This window comes from Oncorhynchus keta, chromosome 34, assembly GCF_023373465.1.
Source record: "Oncorhynchus keta strain PuntledgeMale-10-30-2019 chromosome 34, Oket_V2, whole genome shotgun sequence".
NCBI lineage: Eukaryota > Metazoa > Chordata > Actinopteri > Salmoniformes > Salmonidae > Oncorhynchus > Oncorhynchus keta.
The window spans coordinates 31,528,384-31,551,805 of record NC_068454.1 but is presented as its reverse complement, the minus strand read 5'-3'; the positions used below and the strand labels follow the sequence as shown (position 1 = coordinate 31,551,805).

Here is a 23,422-nt window from a genome sequence, read left to right as displayed (position 1 = left end):
AGTTTCCATGGCAGAACGCTACCTGCCCAAATGCATAGTGCCAACAAGTTTGGTGGAGGAATAATTGTCATGGTTCGGGCTAGGCCCCTTCATTCCAGTGAAGGGAAATCGTAACACTACAGCATACAATGACATTCTAGATGATTCTGTGCTTCCAACTTTGAGGCAACAGTTTGGGGAAGCCCCTTTCCTGTTTCAGCGTGATAATCCCCCGTACAGAAATGGTTTGTTGAGATCAGTGTGGAAGAACTTGACTGGCCTGCACAGAGCCCTGACCTCAACCTTATCTAACACTTTTGGGATTAATTGGGATGCCAACTACAAGCCAGGCCTAATCGCCCAACCTCACTAAATGCTCGTGGCTGAATGGAAGCCCAAACAGCAATTTTCTAACATCTAGTGGAAAGCCTTCCAGGAAGAGTGGAGGCTGTTATAGCCACAAAGGGGGGACCAACTCCATGTAGTGTATGTAGCAAAGATTTTTAGAAGTAACCCAATGTATACCACAGCCTATTGTTTGGGAGCAAACAAATCCTAGTGGGCAGGACAAAAAAGGTAGGCAGAGCTAAGCATGAGCTAGCGATAAGTCTATTGGTGCGTTCAAGCATGTATTTGCATATTTCCATTAGGGAACACCTACTCTGAAGTGCACGTGTGCAATAACTCCACACTTTTTTTTTTAATAACGCTGATAAATGGTAAAGTAGACAAAACACAGTCCACCCTGTTCGTAACAGATTGTAGTTTTGGAAAAAGAAAACTACCGAGATGTTTCATCCATGAGAAAATTAGAACGTCATCCAAAATCTATACATCTGGTTAAATATCTGTCTCCTTGTTGGTATAATTAATTGTTCTGTGTATATACACTGCTCAAAAAAATAAAGGGAACACTAAAATAACATCCTAGATCTGAATGAATGAAATATTCTTAAATACTTTTTTCTTTACATAGTTGAATGTGCTCACAACAAAATCACACAAAAATGATCAATGGAAATCAAATTTATCAACCCATGGAGGTCTGGATTTGGAGTCACACTCAAAATTAAAGTGGAAAACCACACTACAGGCTGATCCAACTCTGATGTAATGTCCTTAAAACAAGTCAAAATGAGGCTCAGTAGTGTGTGTGGCCTCCACGTGCCTGTATGACCTCCCTACAACGCCTGGGCATGCTCCTGAGGTGGCGGCGGGTGGTCTCCTGAGGGATCTCCTCCCAGACCTGGACTAAAGCATCCGCCAACTCCTGGACAGTCTGTGGTGCAACGTGGCGTTGGTGGATGGAGCGAGACATGATGTCCCAGATGTGCTCAATTGGATTCAGGTCTGGGGCAGGCCAGTCCATAGCATCAATGCCTTCCTCTTGCAGGAACTGCTGACACACTCCAGCCACATGAGGTCTAGCATTGTCTTGCAGTAGGAGGAACCCAGGGCCAACCGCACCAGCATATGGTCTCACAAGGGGTCTGAGGATCTCATCTCGGTACCTAATGGCAGTCAGGCTACCTCTGGCGAGCACATGGAGGGCTGTGCGATTTAGTCACCTTATTTAGTCAGCTAGAACCGGCAACCTTTCGTTCACTGGCCCAATATTGTAACCGCAAGGCTAATCGACACATGTACTAGGATTGTAATAGTATCTTAGCTCAAGGCAAGGGCCATTTGGTGTTAGTCCAGTAACTCAAAATACACCTGTCTATAGTGTTTTGTTATAGGATTTGTCCAGCAGGAGTCATAACTCCCATAAAATGTCAATTCTATTGTTACCTCACAAAACAAAAAAGATGTTGACTCAGAATGGGCTTGTTTGACATTGCAGGTGAAGCAAGACTGACAACTACAAATCACCTTACATAATTAGTAACTTCACAGTATTTGTAAATCAGCAGTCAATCACAATGGACCCACAATGCAGCAGATTTAATCCGGTGGACCAAGACGATGAACTCCAAAACACACACACAAAAAAAACACCCAGACTTGGCTAGAGTTTTTTTTTTTAATATAAAAATAGTTAATAAACCATGCAGTCGATACATCTTCACCCATTTGACACATTGAAACACCTCCATTTGCACTATAAAATCCAATCCCCAAAACAAATCAGTTCTGTTATGCCAGCAAGTTCAATGTGCACTCTTCTCATCTGTGGTCTTAAAACAATATGTACATGTGTTCTCACATGAATCTTAATAAATATCTTTATACGAGTACAATGCATAATGATATACAATAAAAGATGCCAATAGGACCAGGCCAAAAGGACACTGGGTGAAAAAGTTCTAGGGTGGTAAGATGCCTCACTGTGATAGCATGCATCAGAAACTGCACCCTATTCCCCATTATATAGAGCACTATTTTTGACCAGGCCCCACAGGGTTCTGTTCAAAAGTAGTGCACAACATAGGGAATAGGGTGCCAACTAGGACACAGGGGATGACCCCGTCCCCAGCCCAACCCGTCTGGTCCCATTTTTAAATATTGCTGCATTTAAAATCAAATGCATTACGATATTGCAGACTCTAAAAACTAAACTCTGCTATAAAACATTGCTCCCATGGGGGTTAGAGAGCAAGGTGCAATATGGGGGGGGGCACAGAAATGCCCCCAGCGATATTATTGTAACACAGCACCTCTGAACAAAACTGGGAGGGACCAACCTGAATCTGTTCAACCGCTTCAAAACCGTTCTTTTTTTGCAACTGTTTGGGCTAATGATTACACCCCAGATGTCTACACACTGCCATGCCTACCTACATACACTTGTTCCAAAACATTTTGCAACAGAATCAGCATAATGAACACACCCCTGCTCTGCAGTGTTACATTCTTTTAGGAAACATCTTCAAGTGCTCACTGTCCCCACACTTCATTCACAAGGACAGTGACAAACCAGCTTTTCCATTTTCAAAAATTCTAAACGTACACCCTGATCCTTTGATACACCATCTTATCCACATGACAACCTAGCATTAGGTTACTGTATGTTGTGTTATTGTAACAAACCTAATCCAGATCGCTTGGATGGGCCTTCACAACCTCTTGGACTGATCAGGACATGAGAACCCCCACACCCTTTCCCATGAGCTCCCTACCATAGTAAAAGGCTGTGTGTAAGGTACTATCAACTTATTTTTTATTTGAGCCTTAGCGTGTTATCGTAAAAGGGGCATTATGAGCCCTGTCCTGACCTAGGCCCACCCCATGGAGATAGCACAAAGCTCTGGGGTGTGCCTACTCTTGGCCAGAGGTGCTGATGGTTTCTTTGGGTAGAAGGGGCGCCAGGAGGGGACAATGGTGGCATAGGAGGAGGAGTGATGTATGTTTGAGAGGGGGGGTAGGGGACAGAGGGGGAATATTTGGGATAGGGAGGGGATAATGTTAAAGACAGAATCCAGCTGCAGGCCGTTGGGAATAAAATCATTGGTTATGTTATGATAAGGCACTGCAGTATTCAGGCACATAACTTCTCTCATCCCCCTCCCTCTTCATGCCATGGCTGTGCGCGTGTGTATGTGTGTAAAGAGAAGCCCTATCTGGGCGCGCTACGTGTGGTGGACCTCGTGAAACATGAGCTCTTGGGGGATCATGGTCTGCGCTCCATACAGTTTCCCGGCCCGCCTCTCAAACGCAGACACGTTCTGCTTTACCACCTCGTCAAAGAACACCGTGGCCAGCTGGGAGTGCAGAAGAGAGCGGAACTCAAAGGAGATCTGGAGAGAGAGAGAGAGTTCAGGTGAAAAAGTGATGAGATAATACTGATATTGTTTAAAGTTATTCATGTCACGTACACAAGTACAGTGAAATGCCTTTCTTGCATAGGTAGCTCATCACAGACAAACTGGCACATTTTCTGTCTGTCTTAGATACATGGCAAGCTAGCTACCTTGTTCGCAGACAGACGCATACACGGACACACTGACAGTGTGTTGCTGTACTTACAGAGAAGTCAACGGTGCAGGTGCGAGGATAGCCAGGGAGGCCAGGGCTGAAGCGCCACACAGTCTCCAGGTGGTTGAAGAGCTTACCGTCTGAACAGGCAGCCTGGGAGTCAAAACAGCCAGTCAGACTGACGCTGATGATATAACCACAGTGGCTGAGTTCCAGGTTGTCTTTATTACAGGCATACCAAGAATCTCATGGGACTGCTATATAATATTTATGTGGTTCCGGAGATGTTGAAACACTTCATACACAACCACAACTAAGACAAGCTGCAGCACACCCAGTGTCCATCTATATCACAGCTGCTCATCTTATATTAGCCGGATACCTTCACTGCAGATACAGTAGTGGTGGGAGATAGCAGCGGCTGCTACAGTGCCTTACCTTGACCAGGTGGGGGCGCACTGTGGTGACCAGCGAGGTGTATTTCTCCACTACGGGGGGGAAGCCAACGGTCAGTTTGGCCTTGCAGAACCCCGAGCGCCGGAACACCACGTCAGACTTCTTACACCAGGGAACGAAGTGAAGGTAGTTCTCCACCCCAGCTACCACTTCATACATCTCCAACATAGAGTACCTGAGAGAGAGGCGGCGCGGGTCAACATCTCATTTCATGGGTGAATCTTATAAGCATTTCCTCTGTATCTCCTTCGAGGCACAGAGAAGAGCGGAGGTTCCTCCTCAAGGACGTTTGAGATTCAACTCTGATTAAAACTGGAATTTGAATACCCGTCTCAGTAAGTGACTGGAAATACTTATTAACACACAAGGTCCCTGCTGATTATTCCTCAAGCTGTGACCAGTCAACAGACCAATTGTCAAGGAGAAGGAGAGGTTGAAAGAGTCCCATATAGCCCAATAGTCTCTGTGCCCATTTCTTAACTGGCCCGGTGACTAACTCAGCAAGTCAGACCATTGCAACCACTGCTGTCCCTGCATTTACATAACAGCCTGGCAACAAGTCCGGGACACAGTGTCGCTATTAATAAGTTACAATTTCCTAGTGATTATGACCTTCACTGGATACACAACAGCGTCATTGGCAGGAGCAGGTCAGACGTACATAGAGAAACCAGAGTATTTATACATTTCTAGGAGGATTCAAATACTATTTGAAATCATTTAAAATACTTTGTGCTTCATTAAAAACGTGCCTGTTGCAATGGAACAAATAGAAAAGTGCAAACCATGAGCACCTGGCACTCCAGTCAGGCTAGAGCAGATGCTCAAATGATTTGAAAGACTTCAAAATAGTATTTGAACCCAGGCCGGACAGATTTCAAATGAGGCACCGTGACTGACCCCATGATGCGTCTCTCAGAGTACTCCTTCCTCTTGTTGAAGGCGTCAGCCAGGTTGAAGAAGGAGCGGGTGGGGGCCACGATGACTCTGGGCCTGGTCCCCAGAAGGGGAGGCATCCTCGTCATTAGGATCCTACATGAGGAGAGATATCTGTTCCAAAACAAGGAGCGAGAAGTGTGAGTCAGAGCAAAACACAAGGGCCTATTATTTGCCACACACACAAATCGTCACATCCATTTGTACATTGCCAGTTAGTGGCCAAATTCTCTGGACGCCCTTCCCGATAGCTGAAGGACCGAACCTTCTGCGCATGTACAGGAATCCCTACTTTACGCTGCTCCCTTTACTGCTGCTGGGTGTCGGAGCCTGCAGGGTGCTCTTTCAAAGGTTAGATCAAAGCTGAATCAATGCCAAGATGTATGACGCAAGTCGTCAATAATGTAAGTGGCCAATGGTTCATTAGAACCTCAAGGTCTCCAAGCTCATGTTGACACTGCTGACGTATACACCAAACAGTAAATCAGAGTGAGCTCTATGCTTCTCCAAAAACAAACTACCTTCCAGGGTTTCAGATCAACTGACATGGAACGGTAATCATATATATATTGAGTACACACTAATGCAAAGTCAACCACTACATTGCGTGGCAATGCATGAGGAATTCTGCACTGTTAAACTAGAACACAATCTTCTGGCCTGGGAAGCTGCAGCCAACACATGCAGTTCCAACAACTGGCATTCCAATGGGGTAGCTATGACAAGTGAAATTGGCAGCATGTCTTGCGCTTCATCACATTGTTTAATTAGAAAACTCTGTTCATGACAACATCAAGTCCCTATTCTTTGCCCTTGGACTTTTCCAATACAACATTGCTGACATTAGAAAGCATGCTATGTGACTAGCCTAATGAAAGGGACTTGAAACAGAAAGACAGACCAGGTACTCCAGGTCTGTCACATTCTCAGTTCTGGGTCAGTGAGTGAGAATAACAAATTATGGTTGGTGAGCACACCTGCAACTGCACCAATGACACACACAGCCTGCTTGCTCACTCCATACTAATGTGGTTGGAAAATCTTTGACCGAGGGAATCTCTGTCAGAGCTGGTGTGCAACAGGGAACCTAATGCACAATTAGGACTATTCAAACAGTAGTTTAATTCCAGAGACACCAATACACATGGATCTTTCTATAAACTAGGGTACCAGTGAGCATTTTCAGTTTGGAGCTGTTACAAAGTCAATCATAATTTGCCTTTTTTTCCCACATGATACATTAAGAGATCACTGGGGAACATTGATACATTCAGTATAATTCACGAGTTGAATCAAAAACCTAATGTTGTTTAAACCCTTTCTCATGGAAAAAAAATCATGTGACAGGCCTCCAGAGTGGCACAGCGGTCTAAGGCATTGCTAGAGATGTCACTACATACCCGTGTTTGATCATGAGCCATGAGCCAGTGCACAATTGGCCCAGCGTCGTCTGGGACGTCCTTCTCCCATCGCGCTCTAGCAACTCCTTGTGGCAGTCCGGGCGCATGCAAGCTGACTTTGGTTGCCAGTTGTACGGTGTTTCCTCCGACACATTGGTGCGGCTGGCTTCCGGATTAAGCGAGTAGTGTGTCAAAAAGCAGTGCAGCTTGGCTGGGTTGTTTCGGAGGATGCATGGCTCTCGACCTTCGCCTCTCCCGAGCCCGTACGGGAGTTGCAGCAATGGGAAAAGACTAACTACCAATTGGATATCACAAAATTGGGGAGAAAAAGGGGTATTAAAGTAGAAAAATTTTTTAATTGTGACAAAACTACATTTCTGACACTGCTGTTTCACATTATATAACATACTAAGAAAATGAAATACACTGCTCAAAAAAATAAAGGAAACACTTAAACACATTGCAACTCCAAGTCAATCACACTTCTGTGAAATCTACTTAGGAAGCAACACTAATTGACAATAAATTTCACATGCTGTTGTGCAAATGGAATAGACAACAGGTGGAAATTATAGGCAATTAGCAAGACACCCCCAATAAAGGAGTGGTTCTACAGGTGGTGACCACAGACCACTTCTCAGTTCCTATGCTTCCTGGCTGATGTTTTGGTCACTTTTGAATGCTGGAGGTGTTTTCACTCTAGTGGTAGCATGAGACGGAGTCTACAACCCACACAAGTGGCTCAGGTAGTGCAGCTCATCCAGGATGGCACATGCGGTGTCTGTCAGCGTAGTGTCCAGAGCAAGGAGGCGCTACCAGGAGACAGGCCAGTACATCGGGAGACGTGGAGGAGGCGATAGGAGGGCAATAACCCAGCAGCAGGACCGCTACCTCCGCCTTTGTGCAAGGAGGAGTACTGCAAGAGCCCTGGAAAATTACCTCCAGCAGGCCACAAATGTGCATGTGTCTGCTCAAATGGTCAGAAACAGACTCCATGAGGGTGATATGAGGGCCCGACGTCCACAGGTGGGGGTTGTGCTTACAGACCAACACCGTGCAGGACGTTTGGCATTTGCCAGAGAACACCAAGATTGGCAAATTCACCACTGGCGCCCTGTGCTCTTCACAGATAAAAGGAGGTTCACACTGAGCACATGTGACAGACGTGACAGTCTGGAGACGCCGTGGAGAACGTTCTGCTGCCTGCAACATCATCCAGCATGACCGGTTTGGCGGTGGGTCAGTCATGGTGTGGGGTGGCATTTCTTTGGGGGGGGGCCGCACAGCCCTCCATGTGCTCGCCAGAGGTAGCCTGACTGCCATTAGGTACAGAGATGAGATCCTCAGACCCCTTGTGAGACCATATGCTGGTGCGGTTGGCCCTGGGTTCCTCCTACTGCAAGACAATGCTAGACCTCATGTGGCTGGAGTGTGTCAGCAGTTCCTGCAAGAGGAAGGCATTGATGCTATGGACTGGCCTGCCCCAGACCTGAATCCAATTGAGCACATCTGGGACATCATGTCTCGCTCCATCCACCAACGCCACGTTGCACCACAGACTGTCCAGGAGTTGGCGGATGCTTTAGTCCAGGTCTGGGAGGAGATCCCTCAGGAGACCATCCGCCACCTCATCAGGAGCATGCCCAGCTGTTGTAGGGAGGTCATACAGGCATGTGGAGGCCACACACACACTACTGAGCCTCATTTTGACTTGTTTTAAGGACATTACATCAAAGTTGGATCAGCCTGTAGTGTGGTTTTCCACTTTAATTTTGAGTGTGACTCCAAATCCAGACCTCCATGGGTTGATAAATTTGATTTCCATTGATAATTTGTGTGTGATTGTTGTCAGCACATTCAACTATGTAAAGAAAAAAGTATTTAATAAGAATATTTCATTTATTCAGATCTAGGATGTGTTATTTTAGTGTTCCCTTTTTGAGCAGTGTATATTGAACTTGATCCTGTAACATGCCTGGATATTGGACACTTTGTATGGAGCGCTCAGAATATCTCATGTTACGGTGTGAAAATAATTTATGGGCACATGCATCCAAAGTAATGCATGGATTGCTAATTTGAATGCTTCTAACAGAGTAACCTTATCAAGAGGATTCAACCCCCCGCCCCCACAAAAAAAAAAAAAGATTGACACTGTCATTACCAGGGTTCTTCAATAATTATGCATAATAATTGATGCGCATTTGGTGTTTAGCTGATTGGTTATGTTGGAAAATTATCACGCAACAGCTAATTCAGGAAATTATTTTTTTGGGGTGGCAGGGTAGCCTAGTGGTTAAAGTGTTGGACTAGTAACCGAAAGGTTGCAATTTCAAATCCCCGAGCTGACAAGGTACAAATCTGTCATTCCGCCCCTGAACAGGAAGTTAACCCACCATTCCTAGGCCGTCACTGAAAATAAGAATTTGTTCTTAACTGACTTGCCTAGTTAAAAAGGCTTACTTTCTTTTTTTTAAATGTTAAAAAAATGACAGTCAAGTGATAAAGAGCTGGTGTGATACTGCACACCAGCAATTAATGTTGATCTGGAGAATTAACAGAACGTGTGTGTTCATGTCACAGCAGTCAAGATAATTAGCCTGTCACAGACAATATAATGTCAAGATTTGTGGTAAGATTTCAGTCTGTGTACGTTTTGATCGTTTGTTTTCCGAGTTAAAATGGAGCTATCGGGAACATGAAAACGGCTTCTTTATTCGTTTGTGAATTCATTTGTGTTTTAAGAAAATAACATGTGTATCATTTTTGGATATACATTTTCACATGTGGGTGGGATTAAATGTAGAATTTCCATCATAGGTTAAGTGCATAGCCAAGTAGGAGTTTACCCTAACTCGATTATATGAACCTATTAAAAACAAAAACTGTTTTAAGTGAGAATAAGCATTTGTCTGAAGCCAAAAAAATTGAAATTCATGAGCACCACAATGCCTATTCCACCCATGCTCTACCAAGGTTTTCCAAAACACAGCTATGACCTACTACAGTAGCTATGTTTGGTATTGTACTTCAAACTATGTGTTGGCAGGTTGTTTAGGATTCAAACCTGAACAAAACAACCAAATTCATATACTTACGAGGTGCTTCCAAATTCCACTATTATGGCTAGCTGGTGTGCACAGCAGAGTAGAAAAATATCCAACATATGGCAGAGTTGTTAGTTGGCACTATTGGTCAGCACAAGTGGATTAAAAAGCCAAAAAGGAGAATGGGAGTATGGTATCCACAGATTGAAACAGGGGACTTTACGTCAAATTGGTAAAACAGCAATATTCTGATCCACAGGCGGGAACTCTAACCATTACACTACGAATCCTATTCTTAAAAAGATTGACTATTTAATGTCTTGCTTACTGAAAATATAAGTCTAAAACAACTGAAAACAGACCCATTTAAATCAAGTAGTTAACCAGCATTTCCTTTTTCGACTGCACGCTGCTTGCTCGGGGCCTGCAACCCGATCATTGCATTTCGTATTATTCTATGGTATGGATATGCATATGCATTACATTTGTGGATGTCCATAGCAATAGGTTATACATTTCCAATATGTATGATATGTTAGGTATTCTATTTTGTTGTTGTTGCTAAAGTTAACTAGGCTAGGGTTTACAGTTAAGGTTAGTGTTAAATTAAGAGTTATGCTAAAGGGTAGAGGTTAGGGTTCAGGTTAGCTAACATGCTAAGTGTTGCAAAGTAGCACATAGTTGCAAAGTTGGTAATTCGCTAAACATGTGAAAGTAGTCCATGATGAGATTAGAACACTCAACCTTCAGATTGCTAGACATGTATTATACACCCACCCTTCCACCCCAACCAACCACCCTCTTATTTTGCCTTAAGTAACCGTCGGTCTTATGTAATCATACCAAACACGTTTTAATATCACAGATTTAAATTGACTATGTTAGACTAAACCTATGCGACCAGACTGCAATACAGCATGTTGTGCATGCAGTGATTGATGTTTCACCCTCGTGCAGCCCGACGACATTTTACTTGTGCATAGCGATTTAAGATTTTCCGTGAAGACAAAAAAGTAACTTGACACAGTTAATCAGGCAGCACAAATTTGGTTAAGGATGACAAGACAGCTTATGGCGGAGCTGAAATTCATTCTACACGTTTGAAACAGCAATGCTGTCAGTCGAGTGGTAAATTGATGCTGGCCAGCATGCACAACTGCGGTTCTGTATACATGTGCATTTGTGGTTCAATCATTTCCTGTGTGGTTCATAACTAGCTTACTCTTCTTAACAAAACACCCCCCCCTCAGCTATGGTTTGTGTGGTCTTGGTTGTTCTTTGAGGAAAAGTAGCGTAACTAAGTGCAGTTTCGTCCTGTCTCAAATCTGGCTCCCTAATTTTACTGTAGCTTGGTCTGTGCAATGCAAATTAATGCAAGTAGCGTGGCAGTTAAAGTTTATAACCAAACTTTGGGAAAGAAAGTATGAGCTATTGTGGTGTATTAACTGGCAATACACGTTAGCCAACATAAGACTAATGTTAGTTTAGATTACTTAACCAATTAACTTTTAGCTAGCTGTCAAAGCAGCCAAGGACATTCACTAGTTTATTTGTGCATATTTGTTTGTGCTCAGATTACATGCAAGTATCTAGATCAGCAGTTTACACGACTTCAGCCTTGTGAAAAACCTTACTTGGAAAAATATAGCTAGCTAGCTTTCCTTGCTTGTTGGTTTGCTATCTAACCAACGTTAGCTCTCATAACATTTTGTTAGCTAGCAAGCTACCTCGCTAATCAAAACAACCACATTTTCTGGCCAAGCTTCCTTGGTCTGTTTGTTAGCTAGCTAGGCTTTCAGCAGACTGGTGTTAACTAGCTAGAGACTAGCTGCCGGACTTTGTACAAGCAAGCTAACAGTACCTACATAATGTTGGCTAGTTAGCTACCTAGCTAAATAACCGTTTGCATTTATTGACAAACCTCAGATTGAATACCACCATATAGTTAAGCTACAACGCATTCAGAAAGTATTCAGACCCCTTCACTTCTTCCAAATTGTTACATTACAGCCTTATTCTAAAAGTGGTGCAATTAAAATGTTTCCTCAATCTACACACAATATCCCATGACAAAGCAAAAACAGATTTAGACATTTTTGCAAATGTATTGTTTAAAAAAATAGCTTATTTACATACGTATTCAGACCCTTTGATATGAGACTCGAAATTGAGCTCAGGTGTATCCTGTTTCCATTGATCATCCTTGACATGTTTCTACAACTTGAATGGAGTCCATCTGTGGTAAATTCAATTGATTGGATATGATTTGGAATGGGACCCACCCGTCTACATAAAGGTCCCACAGTTGACAGTGCATGTCAGAGCAAAAGCCAAGCCATGAGGTCGAAGGAATTGTCCGTAGAGCTACGAGACAGGATTGTGTCGAGGCACAGATCTGAGGAAGGGTACAAAAAAAGTCTGCAGAATTGTAGGTCCCCCAAAAAATATGGTGGCCTACATCATTCTTAAATGGAAGAAGTTTGGAACCACCAAGACACTTCCTAGAGCTGACCGCCCAGCCAAATGGAGCAAATCGGGGGAGAAGGGCCTTGGTCAAAGAAGTGACCAAGAACCTGATGGTCACCGACAGCACTCCAGAGCTCCCCTGTGGAGATGGGAGAACCTTCCAGAAGGACTACCATCTTTGCAGCACTCCACCAATCAGGCCTTTATGGTAGAGTGGCCAGATGGAAGCACCCCAGTAAAAAGGACATGACAGCCCGCTTGGAGTTTCCCTAAAGCCACCTAAAGGACTCTAACCATGAGAAACAAGATTCTCTGGTCTGATGAAACCAAGATTGAACTATTTGGCCTGAATGCCATGTGTCACATCTGGAGGAAACCTGGCGCCATCTCTACGGTGAAGCATGGTGGTGGCAGCATCATCATGCAGTGGGGGATGTTTTCCAGCGGCAAGGACCGGGAGACTAGTCAGGATCAGGGGAAAGATTAATGGTGCTTCAACAAAGTACTAAGCAAAGGGTCTGAATACTTACATAAATGTGATCGTTTTAGTTAAATTGATAAAAACCTTATTTTTGCTCTTAACTTATTTAACCAGGTAAACTAGTTGAGAACAAGTTCTCATTTGCAACTGCGACCTGGCCAAGCAAAGCAGTTCGACACATACAACACAGAGTTACACATGGAATAAACAAACATACAATCAATAATACAGTAGAAAAATCTATATACAGCATGTGCAAATTAGGTAGGATAAGTGGATTGGCTGTCATTATGGGGTAGTGTGCATACATTGATGAGTAAATGTTATTTTATTTTTTACATTTTAGAATAAAGCTGTAAATGTGGGAAAAGTCAAGGGGTCTGAATACTTTCCGAATGCAGTGATAAATAGAGATCTATAGGCCTAAGACAATTGACTTATTTTACCACACGTTTGTTTCATTAAAAAAAGAGCAACATCAGTCCAGTGATGTAACAAACAGTCACATGATCTACAGCATAGTCAAGCAAGGTAATGTTTCCGACATTTCGGACTACTAAACTATTGATTTAGAACCAGAGTTACCGCAAGTAGCAAAGAAAACAGGAGCTGCCTCCACTATTACAGCACCATTTCAACATCTAAATCACCTATGCTTAGTCTAATACAGTGACAACTAAAAGATAGCAAAAACGATTTAGTCCAATCAATGCAAGCCAAATATTATGTTCCTGTCCATGGTAGTGATTGTGTGCACGCGAATGTAGAAGAAACACATTGACCCACCCTACTTGTAGAGAAATGCTGATGCCATCCTCTTTCATGTTGCCTAAACAGTCTGACGTTCATACAGTAAACACTTTTAGATTGTTGTTCTTGGCTACCTGGCTAAAATGCTTGCTTGCTAGCCTAACTTCCTTTCATGGGCAACATGCGCCAATCCAGCTAGTTAACATTAGCATACTACATCTAGATACATGTTGAACTTCCATCCTCTCAGGCCAGGTGCACAATGTATGAATTTATGGCTGGAGTAGCCGATTCAAAGCTTAAATAACAGTGATACTAGCAAGAGCAGTGTGCAGATTTCTCTTTCATGTTTATTAAGGGAGGCCAGATGCTCGCTGGCTTCCTTGGCATTCAATGCTACGGGCATCAACAATGTCACTCTTTTTGACCAGACAGCATCATACCCTACACATACTGAGAGAGAGGGGCGCCGTTTCATTTGTGCAAACGCTTTCTCAAGTGAGATACATTTCCCGCAAGTGGCTGAACATATGAAACAGAGACAAAATATACGAATAGCATTTTTTCCTTGGTAAATTTCTCAGCATCCATGAAAACACCACTGACTTTCACCCTTGGTCATCACGCGCCAATCGAATGAATTTCTAAAAGCTTCCCCACAAAAAATCCCAATTAAAGCTTGACTGCAAAGTAGGCCTACCTGGCAGAATGATATCATGATGATTTGTATCAATCACGGGGCATGTTTTACAAACTCTGCTATCACATGTAGCCTACACTGTATATTGTAGCCTGCCCTATGGTACAATAACAGTGCAAGCCAGACAAGCATCTTGCTAGGCGCCCAATTGAATTATAGAGTAACTACACTCAAAACATTGTGGGGGGGTGTATTTGATATACATTATTTTTAATGGTTTGTTTAAATACAGATTTCTGCAAACTGCAGAGGACAAACATAGGTACGAGAAGTTTAATAACTTTCAAGTATTGACCTTGGACGAATCGATGTAGTTGGAGCTGAATTCCACAACGCCTGGTCTCTGCTCAACTCAGTTGGAGTTCATTAGAAACTTCCTTCACCCCAGATCTGAGTTTAGTCAGCTAACGTTAGTGAGAGCCAAGCAAGCAAAGAAACCCTGTGACCCTTTAAGACCCAGACAAATGTGCAAAGACTGATTGCTTAACACAGGTAGTTGGAGACATGGAAAAAGTTGTCCAGACTTCTCTAATAACTTCAGTCACTTAGTTACAGTTTGCTAACTGGATGAATGCCTTGACATGTCTTTGGCATGTTAACTATTTCAGCCAGACAGCCATTGACTGATACAACTGAGGTAGTAACACACTACAGTAGCCAACTACCCTTTCAAAAGCCAACATTCCATAACAGTCATTACAACTTGTACAAACTGTAGTAAACCTCCACTGCCTTCAAGAACGAACACCTGTCGGTCACATTCAGGTGGGGAAAAGACATGATTGAGTCATTACCATTTTAGTTAGCTAGCCGAGCTAGCTGTTGCTTGTTAAGCAATCCAACAGGCCTACCTAGCTGACAAAACAGTTAGCCAACTAAACATGTACTTTTAGCGACAGTCTGATAACTTAGGTAGTTAACAGCTAACTTTAGCAGACTACTAACCTAACTAGACAGGAAAAGGTTTTACCGGTAGATTGACCGGATTGACAAAGCAACTGAGAAAAATCAAACAAGTTATAGTAGTTAGAACGCATCGAGAAAAACTACTAGCTAAGTGTAGCTATGCTAATGCAAGCTTAAACGTTCATGTTTTACAATTGTACATTAAACTTGAACAACAGTTACCTCAATCCATTCCTTGTAGGTGTTTCTCGGCTGGCTGCAACCGGCAATTGTTTTATACATTCTACCGCTTTCCTCAGTCCCCGGCTCCCTCTCGCCATAATCACTGCGACGATCTCTTCTCTGCTTCTCAGCTGCAAGGCATGAAAGCTACGTCACCAGAATTGCCAGCCTCTCTCGGGGACGCGCCTTCTGTAAACGGGCACTATGATTGGACAATAGTGAATTAGTAAGAATTTTCATTGGTCAAATGAGATATCCGTCACACACTAAAACTGTTGACGTATGTTTTTGCGTAATGATGGGGGTGCGTGCGCAGAAATGTCACGAGATGTGGGATTGAGTTGCATATACTTGGTCGACCTACAGTGCATCCTTGGCTTTGAAAGGTTATGAGCTAAATTTGTTTAAAGGACACAATGTAAGCAGGGCTCTTGTCAGTAGTCCGAGTTTGTGTGAGTGTCAAACCTGTCAATATACTGTATATGCCTGATATATTATCAACCCAGCTGCCATTTCTTTCCCATGGTTCTTAAAATTCTATACCATGACTGAGTAGTGATATGCAGACACAGGCTATGGCAAATGATTACTTTACAACTGAATGGGACACAGCAACTTTAGCTACCCAAAGTATGCCAGGGTAGTTGTCATCAATATCTCAGGTGCCACCTACTAATGTGCCCTTGACCCAGTGCAACTCCCAGCCTGGCATGTGTTTAGTTATTAGTGCTGAGTGATTAGTGTTTTTGAGGTCAGTTCGGTTATTTAAGTGATCAATCAAATGTATTTATAAAGCCCTTCTTACATCAGCCGATGTCACAAAGTTCTGTACAGAAACCCAGCCTAAAACCCCAAACAGCAAGCAATGCAGGTGTAGAAGCACGGTGGATAGGAAAAACTCCCTAGAAAAAACAGAACCTAGGAAGAAACCTAGAGAGGAACCAGGCTATGAGGGGTGGCCAGTCCTCTTCTGGCTGTGCCGGAAGAGGCCAAGATGTTCAAATGTTCAAAGATAACCTGCAGGGTCAGATAATAATAATCACAGTGGTTGTAGAGGGCGCAACAGGTCAGCACCTTCAGGAGTAAATGTCTGTTGGCTTTTCACAGCCGATCATTCAGAGTATTTCTACTGCAAACAGCAGGTCTGGAACAAGGTAGCATGTCCGGTGAACAGGTCAGGGCTCTATAGCCGCAGACACAACAGTTGAAACTGGAGCAGCAGCACGACCAGGTGGACTGGGGACAGCAAGGAGTCATCAGGCCAGGTAGTCCTGAGGCATGGTCCTTCGGCTCAGGACCCCTGAGAGAAAGAGAGAGAGAGAATTAGAGAGAGCATACTTAAATTCACACAGGACACCAGATAAGACAGGAGAAATACGGGAGGAATGATCCTGTGGTACATGTGATCTGAAGTCATCTGCATCCACAGTCATCTGCACCCAATACAGCTAGCTTTCAACGTATTCTTATAGCCTACATATTTTTACCTATTTGTGTCCATTTTCTGTTTTATAAAGATTTTCACAAATATGAAAAGATAGATGATATCATCACAAAACAATATAAATTTAGATCATACAAGGGACAAACCTTACCTTAAATTGAGGAGATCTTTTTTTCAGTTAAGTGCCTGCACCTGCTGTCCTTTCAAATTCAAATCCAAATGTTTCAGTTGAGCAGTTAGGTTTCTGCGAGAACCCACACCATTCCTTGATGAACCCCACCTCCTGAGTGGATCTTGAAAGGGCCATTTTCAGTGCCAATAACCCTAAGGTTCTTCGAAAAACTTTGAGGATCTTAGATGAACCCTTGTTGAACCCCAAATTTTTTTAGAGTGTACTCAGGAATGCACAACATGGAAAAGAGAAGGAACTTAGGCCGCCACATGCCATCACAAACACTCAACACGTGGGGAGATTCTCATTACGGCAAAAGTCCCCTATCTTCTGTGACCCAGAAACTGATAAATGTTGGAGGAGAACGTCAGGAGTATGGTTACATGCACACAGTGCAAATATTGTGGGTAGTCAAATGTATATCATATTTTGATTAAAACGTTTACATGTTTTGCAAGATTATCCTGTTTACATGGACACATCTGAAATCAGGCTACCTAATTTTACGAGAATTTTGTTCTCAATGTTCTTAAATTGAACTTCAATTAAACTACTCAGTCTGCTACCCAGAGTTTGTAAGATTCTGGTTGAATGAAACAAACAAGAGTCCCAGTTTACAATAGTCAGAATGTTTATTCACAAGAACACTCTAAAATCATAAATACAAACCCAGTCTTTATAACATACACAAACAAGTTCAAATCTTAAGCTACGTCTTGCTCAGACAGTCTGTGTTTTTCCACTACACAGATACATTGTTTCTTTAATCTGCAACATATTTCATAATCTTCTGCAAGTTAACAGGTTCTCCACTCCACAGGTGGAGACAGAATGTCCTTTAAGGAACACAGTAGTACAACTTGTCTGTCGATAGCTCCTCTTATCATTTGTTTCACACTTGCACCCTGCTTACATACTAAAAAGGAACAAAAGGTCCTTGTTCTAATTCTGACTAAAACTACACACATCATCAGATTATAGTTTTATGATTCTAATAAATGTCATACAATTATATGGTTTCAGGGTGGAATACTTTAATCATTACCATTAAGCATATAATTCCCTTATCACCTAATGGCACTCAGATAAAATCAGAAAATCGAAAATCAAAATAAACGTTCTCCCACTGCATGTTATTTTGAGGGAGCATTTTTGATTCAGAGTTTGGACAAACATTTTGTAGGCTATGTGAAAACTACTTATAAGGGAGCTTTCACAATGAAATGGTTTGGTGCGATTTTTCCAAACTGGTGCTTTTACCCCCTTAGTTCAGTTTGGACTAATGTGAACATTCTATCCGAGCTCACTAAACGCACAGTGGTTTGCTCAAAAAGGGTGGTCTCGGTCAGATTCAAATTTGTAGTGGTGTGTTTGCTGCTGGTAAGAACACAGTCCAGACCAAACTCAGGAAAATAACCAGAGTCGCGCATTATTATTGTTTTGACTGCGAGTACTTGATGAAATGCAAGCACCATCATAACTTGATATCTCTGAAATATTGTGAGTTGGAGACTTTTATCTCCCTCACCAATTTCAAACATCTGCTATCTGAGCAGCTAACCGATCGCTGCAGCTGTACATAGTCTATCGGCAAATAGCCCACCCATTTTTACCTACCTCATCCCCATACTGTTTTTATTTATTTACTTTTCTGCTCTTTTGCACACCAATATCTCTACCTGTACATGACCATCTGATCATTTATCACTCCAGTGTTAATCTGCAAAATTGTAATTATTCGCCTACCTCATGCCTTTTGCACACAATGTATATAGACTCCACTTTTTTTCTTCCTATTGTGTTATTGACTTGTTAATTGTTTACACCATGTGTAACTCTGTGTTGTCTGCTCACACTGCTATGCTTTATCTTGGCCAGGTCGCAGTTGCAAATGAGAACTTGTTCTCAACTAGCCTACCTGGTTAACCTCTTGCTCCTACCTGGCACGCAGCCGTCCCATCTAGAGCTCTGGAAATGCAAATGCGCTACCCTAAATGCTAATAGTATTAGTTAAAACTCAAACGTTCATTAAAATACACATGCAGGGTATTGAATTAAAGCTACACTCGTTGTGAATCCAGGCAACAAGTCAGATTTTTAAAATGCTTTTCGGCGAAAGCATGAGAAGCTATTATCTGATAGCATGTAACACCCCAAAAGACCCGCAGGGGACGTAAACAAAATAATTAGCATAGTCGTCGCTACACAAACCGCACAAATAAAATATAAAACATTCATTACCTTTGACCATCTTCTTTGTTGGCACTCCTAGATGTCCCATAATCACTATTGGGTCTTTTTTTCGATTAAATCGGTCCATATATAGCCTAGATATCGGTCCATGAAGACTGTGTGATAAACGGAAAAAAATAGCGTTTCATAACGTAACGTCATTTTTAAAAATTCAAAAAGTTGACGATAAACTTTCACAAAACACTTTGAAATACTTTTGTAATGCAACTTTAGGTATTAGTACACGTTAATAAGTGATAAAATTCATCAGGAGGCGATGTCAATTCTATAGGTGTCCGTCTCGAAAAAATGTCTGGAGAGAGCTCGACCAAAACATCCGGTCGGAGACCGGAGGGAATCGATTCCCTTGATTCGGTTAGACCAAGAATCAAAGCTGAATCAAATGACAAGACTCTAGACCTCATTTAATTCGGTTCACTTTGAACAATTCCTGGAAGTAGCGCAAGGATATTTATTTCCATTTTCAGTGATCAGATTTTCCTGCACTTTTCGATGAAACGCACGTTCTGTTATAGTCACAGCCGTGATTTAACCAGTTTTTATAAACGTCTGAGTGTTTTCTATCCACACATACTAATCATATGCATATACTATATTCCTGGCCTGAGTAGCAGGGCGCTGAAATGTTGCGCGATTTTTAACAGAATGTTCGAAAAAGTAGAGGGTCGACTTAACAGGTTAAATAAAGGTGAAATAAAACATTTAAAAATGTAAAAAACATTTATGAGTGCATCCAATGCAAAGGCCTTGTATGGTCAAGCCGACTACTCCATTGGCCATGCAGCATTTACGGTGATATGGCCTCTGCAGAAGTCAGGGCATTCATACTTCTTGCTCTTCATGGAGCTGCTGTGAAGAAAGTTAGTTTGCATTTATACAGGACTTCCACCCTCACCTACCGTCAACCAATCATGTCAATGCAGAGTTATACAGAGCCCTGCACATTGTTAAACAATTGGAGAGGTGCACGGGAATGCGGTATGGAGCTCAATTTGGCTTCTGCATGCCTCCAGAGGCACCGCAATTGTGCCACACCATCCATTAGGCACCCTAGACCACATTTTGGGTCAAACATATGTTGTCTTTTAGGGAGCCGGGCTATTGTACGCTATTTCCTCCCGGCTCCCGCATGTTGTTGGAAGTCCAAAGCCAAAGTAATATGAAGATTGATGATTCATGATAATAATAAATTGATTTAAAGTGAGCATTTTGTCCAATAAACAAATGCAGTGTTGATTTTAGCATGTAAATCTTGGAGGGACAAACTAAAAAAAAATGTTTTAGTTGCATATCAGCAAAGTCACTCGCACTATGGAGTGAATCCTTACTACTGCCGCATCTGGCTATCAGCAGAGCCTTGTCTGGCAGCGAAACAGTTAATTCAGCCTCATTTCCTGCCTAACCCTAACCCTAACCCTTTGGGCTGAGATCCCGCTAACGGGATCGATATGACAACAGCCAGTGAAAGTGCAGGGCGCCAAATTCAAACAATCAGAAATCTCATAATTAAAATTCCTCAAACATAAAAGTATTTCACACTATTTTAAAAATACCCTTCTTGTTAATCCCACCACAGTGTCCGATTTCAAATAGGCTTTACGGCAAAAGCACCACAAATGATTGTTAGGTCAGAGCCAAGTCACAGAAAAACACAGCTATTTTTCCAGCCAAAGAGAGGAGTCACAAAAATCAGAAATAGAGATAGAATTAATCACTAACCTTTGATGATCTTCATCAGATGACACTCATAGGTCTTCATGTTACACAATACATTTATGTTTTGTTCGATAAAGTTCATATTTATATAAATAAATCTCAGTATACATTGGCGAGTTATGTTCAGTAGTTCCAAAAACATCCGGTGATTTTACAGAGAGCCACATCAATTTACAGAAATACTCATCATAAATTTGATAAAAATACAAGTCTTTTACATGGAACTTTAGATATACTTCTCCTTAATGCAACTGCTGTGTCAGATTTTTAAAAAACTTTACGGAAAAAGCACACCATGCAATAATCTGAGTATGGTGCTCAGAGACCAAAACAACCCAAACAGGTATCCGCCATGTTGTGTAGTCAACAGAAGTCAGAAATAGCATTATAAATATTCACTTATCTTTGATTATCTTCATCAGAATGCACTCCCAGGAATCCCAGTTCCACAATAAATGTTTGATTTGTTCGATAAAGTTAATCTTTATGTCCAAATACCTCCTTGTTGAGTTTATTGAGTTTATTTTATTTATACAGGGACAGTGCACATTAATGAATGTTTCAGAAAAAAAGTGCCGGTTTTAGCCAGCCGGCTAATTTTCAACCGCAGTCCCTGGGCAGGTTATTAAAAACAATTACAATATAGACAATCATTGAGCAGTGAGCACATGCAGAGCAACATAGGACAAGCAAGACATAGCATACAGGCAGAGCAACATAGGACAAGCAAGACGTAGCATACAGACAGAGCAACATAGTACAAAAAACAGAAAGACAACATTCATAAAAGCAAAAAAGTGTTTCCACACCTCACAAGCTACAGAAAACAAACATGGAAAGCGGTAATACACAGCTAGGGATTATGATCACAAACCTGTTTGACCTTTAGCCATGTATTCATACATTTTGCGAAAGTGTGATAGGTGGTGCAGTTATGTGTCTCTGGTGGTAGTGTATTCCAGACATGGGAAGCTCTCACAGAGAAAGCGGATTTACTAAAGGTGCTTTTCCTATACAGTCACCTCTCATGGCAGACCTTGTTGATCTGCTGCCATATGTTTGGGTTTTCTGTTTAACAAAAATACTGAGTGGAGGGGGAGCCAGGCCATTTAGGATCTTGAATACAAGACATGCATCGGTGTATTGCACAAGATTTTCCCAACTCAGGAGCTCATGCTTTCTGAGGATGTAGCAGTGATGATGGCTATTGGGCTTCCTATCAAGCACTTTGAGAGCCTGTTCGTAGACAGACTGAATAGGTTTTAATGTTGTACAGCAAGCTTGGGCCCAACTAGTCAAGCAGTATGTTAAGTGGGGGAGTATCATAGATTTGAAGTACAGTTTTGCTACCTCTGTTGTCAAACAATTTTGTATAAATCGGAAATGAGCTAGGTTGAATTTGGTTATCTGAATGACCTTTTTCACATGCTTTTTAAAAGAGAGGTTGGAATCAAGTATGATGTCAAGGTACTTCAAATCAGATACCACCTGGAGCTTCTTCCCTGACACATAGACATCTGGTTCAGTAGCATCTGTTGCCCTCTTTGTGAAGAACATGCAAACTGTTTTTTTCACATTGAGATGCAAACACGAGTCACTGAGCCACTTTGTAACCTGGACCATTACAGTAGTGAGGTCTTGTGCAGCTTGTTGTTTGCTCTATGCATGCACATATATCACTGTATCATCTGCATACATTTGAATTTCAGACCCAGTACAGACAGAAGGCAGATCATTAATGTACAGGCTGAACAGGAGGGGCCCCAGTATTGATACTTGGGGCACACCCACATCATAGCTAAGAGTGGGCGACAGCTCATTGCTCACTCTGACACACTGAGTTCTGCCTTCAAGGTATGATTTCAGTTGAACTTGAACAATTTTGTGATGAGAATCTCATGGAATCTCATCTCTGTTGTTAGCGCGTTCAGCCCAGTAATCCAAATTCATGACGGCACGAGCAGACGAAAAGTCAAAAAGTTCCTTTACAGTCCGTAGAAACATGTCAAACGAAGTATAGAATCAATCTTTAGGATGTTTTTAACATGAATCTTCAATAATGTTCCAACCGGAGAATTCCTTTGTCTGTAGAAATGCAATGGCACAGAGCTCGCTCTCACGTGAACGAGCGTCACAAGCTCATGGCACTCTGACAGACCACTGACTCAAACAGCCCTTATGAGCCCCCACTTCACAGTAGAAACATCAAACAAGGTTCTTAAGACTGTTGACATCTAGTGGAAGCCTTGGCAAGTGCAACATGACCAATATCCCACTGTATCTTCAATAGGGAATGAGTTGAAAAATGACAAACCTCAGATTTCCCACTTCCTGACTGGATTTTTTTCTCAGGTTTTTGTATGCCATATGTGTTCTCACAGACGTCATTCAAATACTTTTAGAAACTTCAGAGTGTTTTCTATCCAAATAGAAGGTATAAAAGGTACTGAGTAGCAGGCAGTTCACTCTGGGCACCTCTGGGCACCTTATTCATCCAAGCTTCTCAATACTGCCCCCAGCCATAAGAAGTTTTAAACAAATGTGGTTTCTACTTACAATTGAGATGTACAAACTATGGC

At 42.2% G+C, this 23,422-nt stretch overlaps 1 protein-coding gene across 1 annotated transcript; it reads right to left on the bottom strand.

Annotated features, from left to right (window-relative positions):
• Positions 1 to 1,988: 1,988 nt before the first annotated feature.
• Positions 1,989 to 15,427, bottom strand: LOC118366932 (coenzyme Q-binding protein COQ10 homolog B, mitochondrial-like). The gene is made up of 5 exons (XM_035749792.2): positions 15,259 to 15,427; positions 5,251 to 5,400; positions 4,333 to 4,525; positions 3,946 to 4,047; positions 1,989 to 3,716 (listed from the first exon to the last, which is right to left on the bottom strand). The coding sequence occupies exons 1-5, from the start codon at positions 15,354 to 15,356 to the stop codon at positions 3,549 to 3,551; spliced, it is 711 nt and encodes a 236-aa protein (XP_035605685.1). The 5' UTR covers positions 15,357 to 15,427; the 3' UTR covers positions 1,989 to 3,548.
• Between the last annotated feature and the right edge of the window lie 7,995 nt (positions 15,428 to 23,422).

What these genes read in the sequence shown, in the direction of transcription:
- LOC118366932 (XM_035749792.2), bottom strand. Translation starts at nt 15,356, where the DNA reads ATGGCGAGAGGGAGCCGGGGACTGAGGAAAGCGGTAGAATGTATAAAA. An exon ending in CCTACAAGGAATGGATTGAG is followed by an intron (nt 5,401 to 15,258) that starts GTAACTGTTGTT and finishes GTTTTGGAACAG; the next exon opens with ATATCTCTCCTCATGTAGGA. An exon ending in CCTGCACCGTTGACTTCTCT is followed by an intron (nt 3,717 to 3,945) that starts GTAAGTACAGCA and finishes CTCTCTCTCCAG; the next exon opens with ATCTCCTTTGAGTTCCGCTC.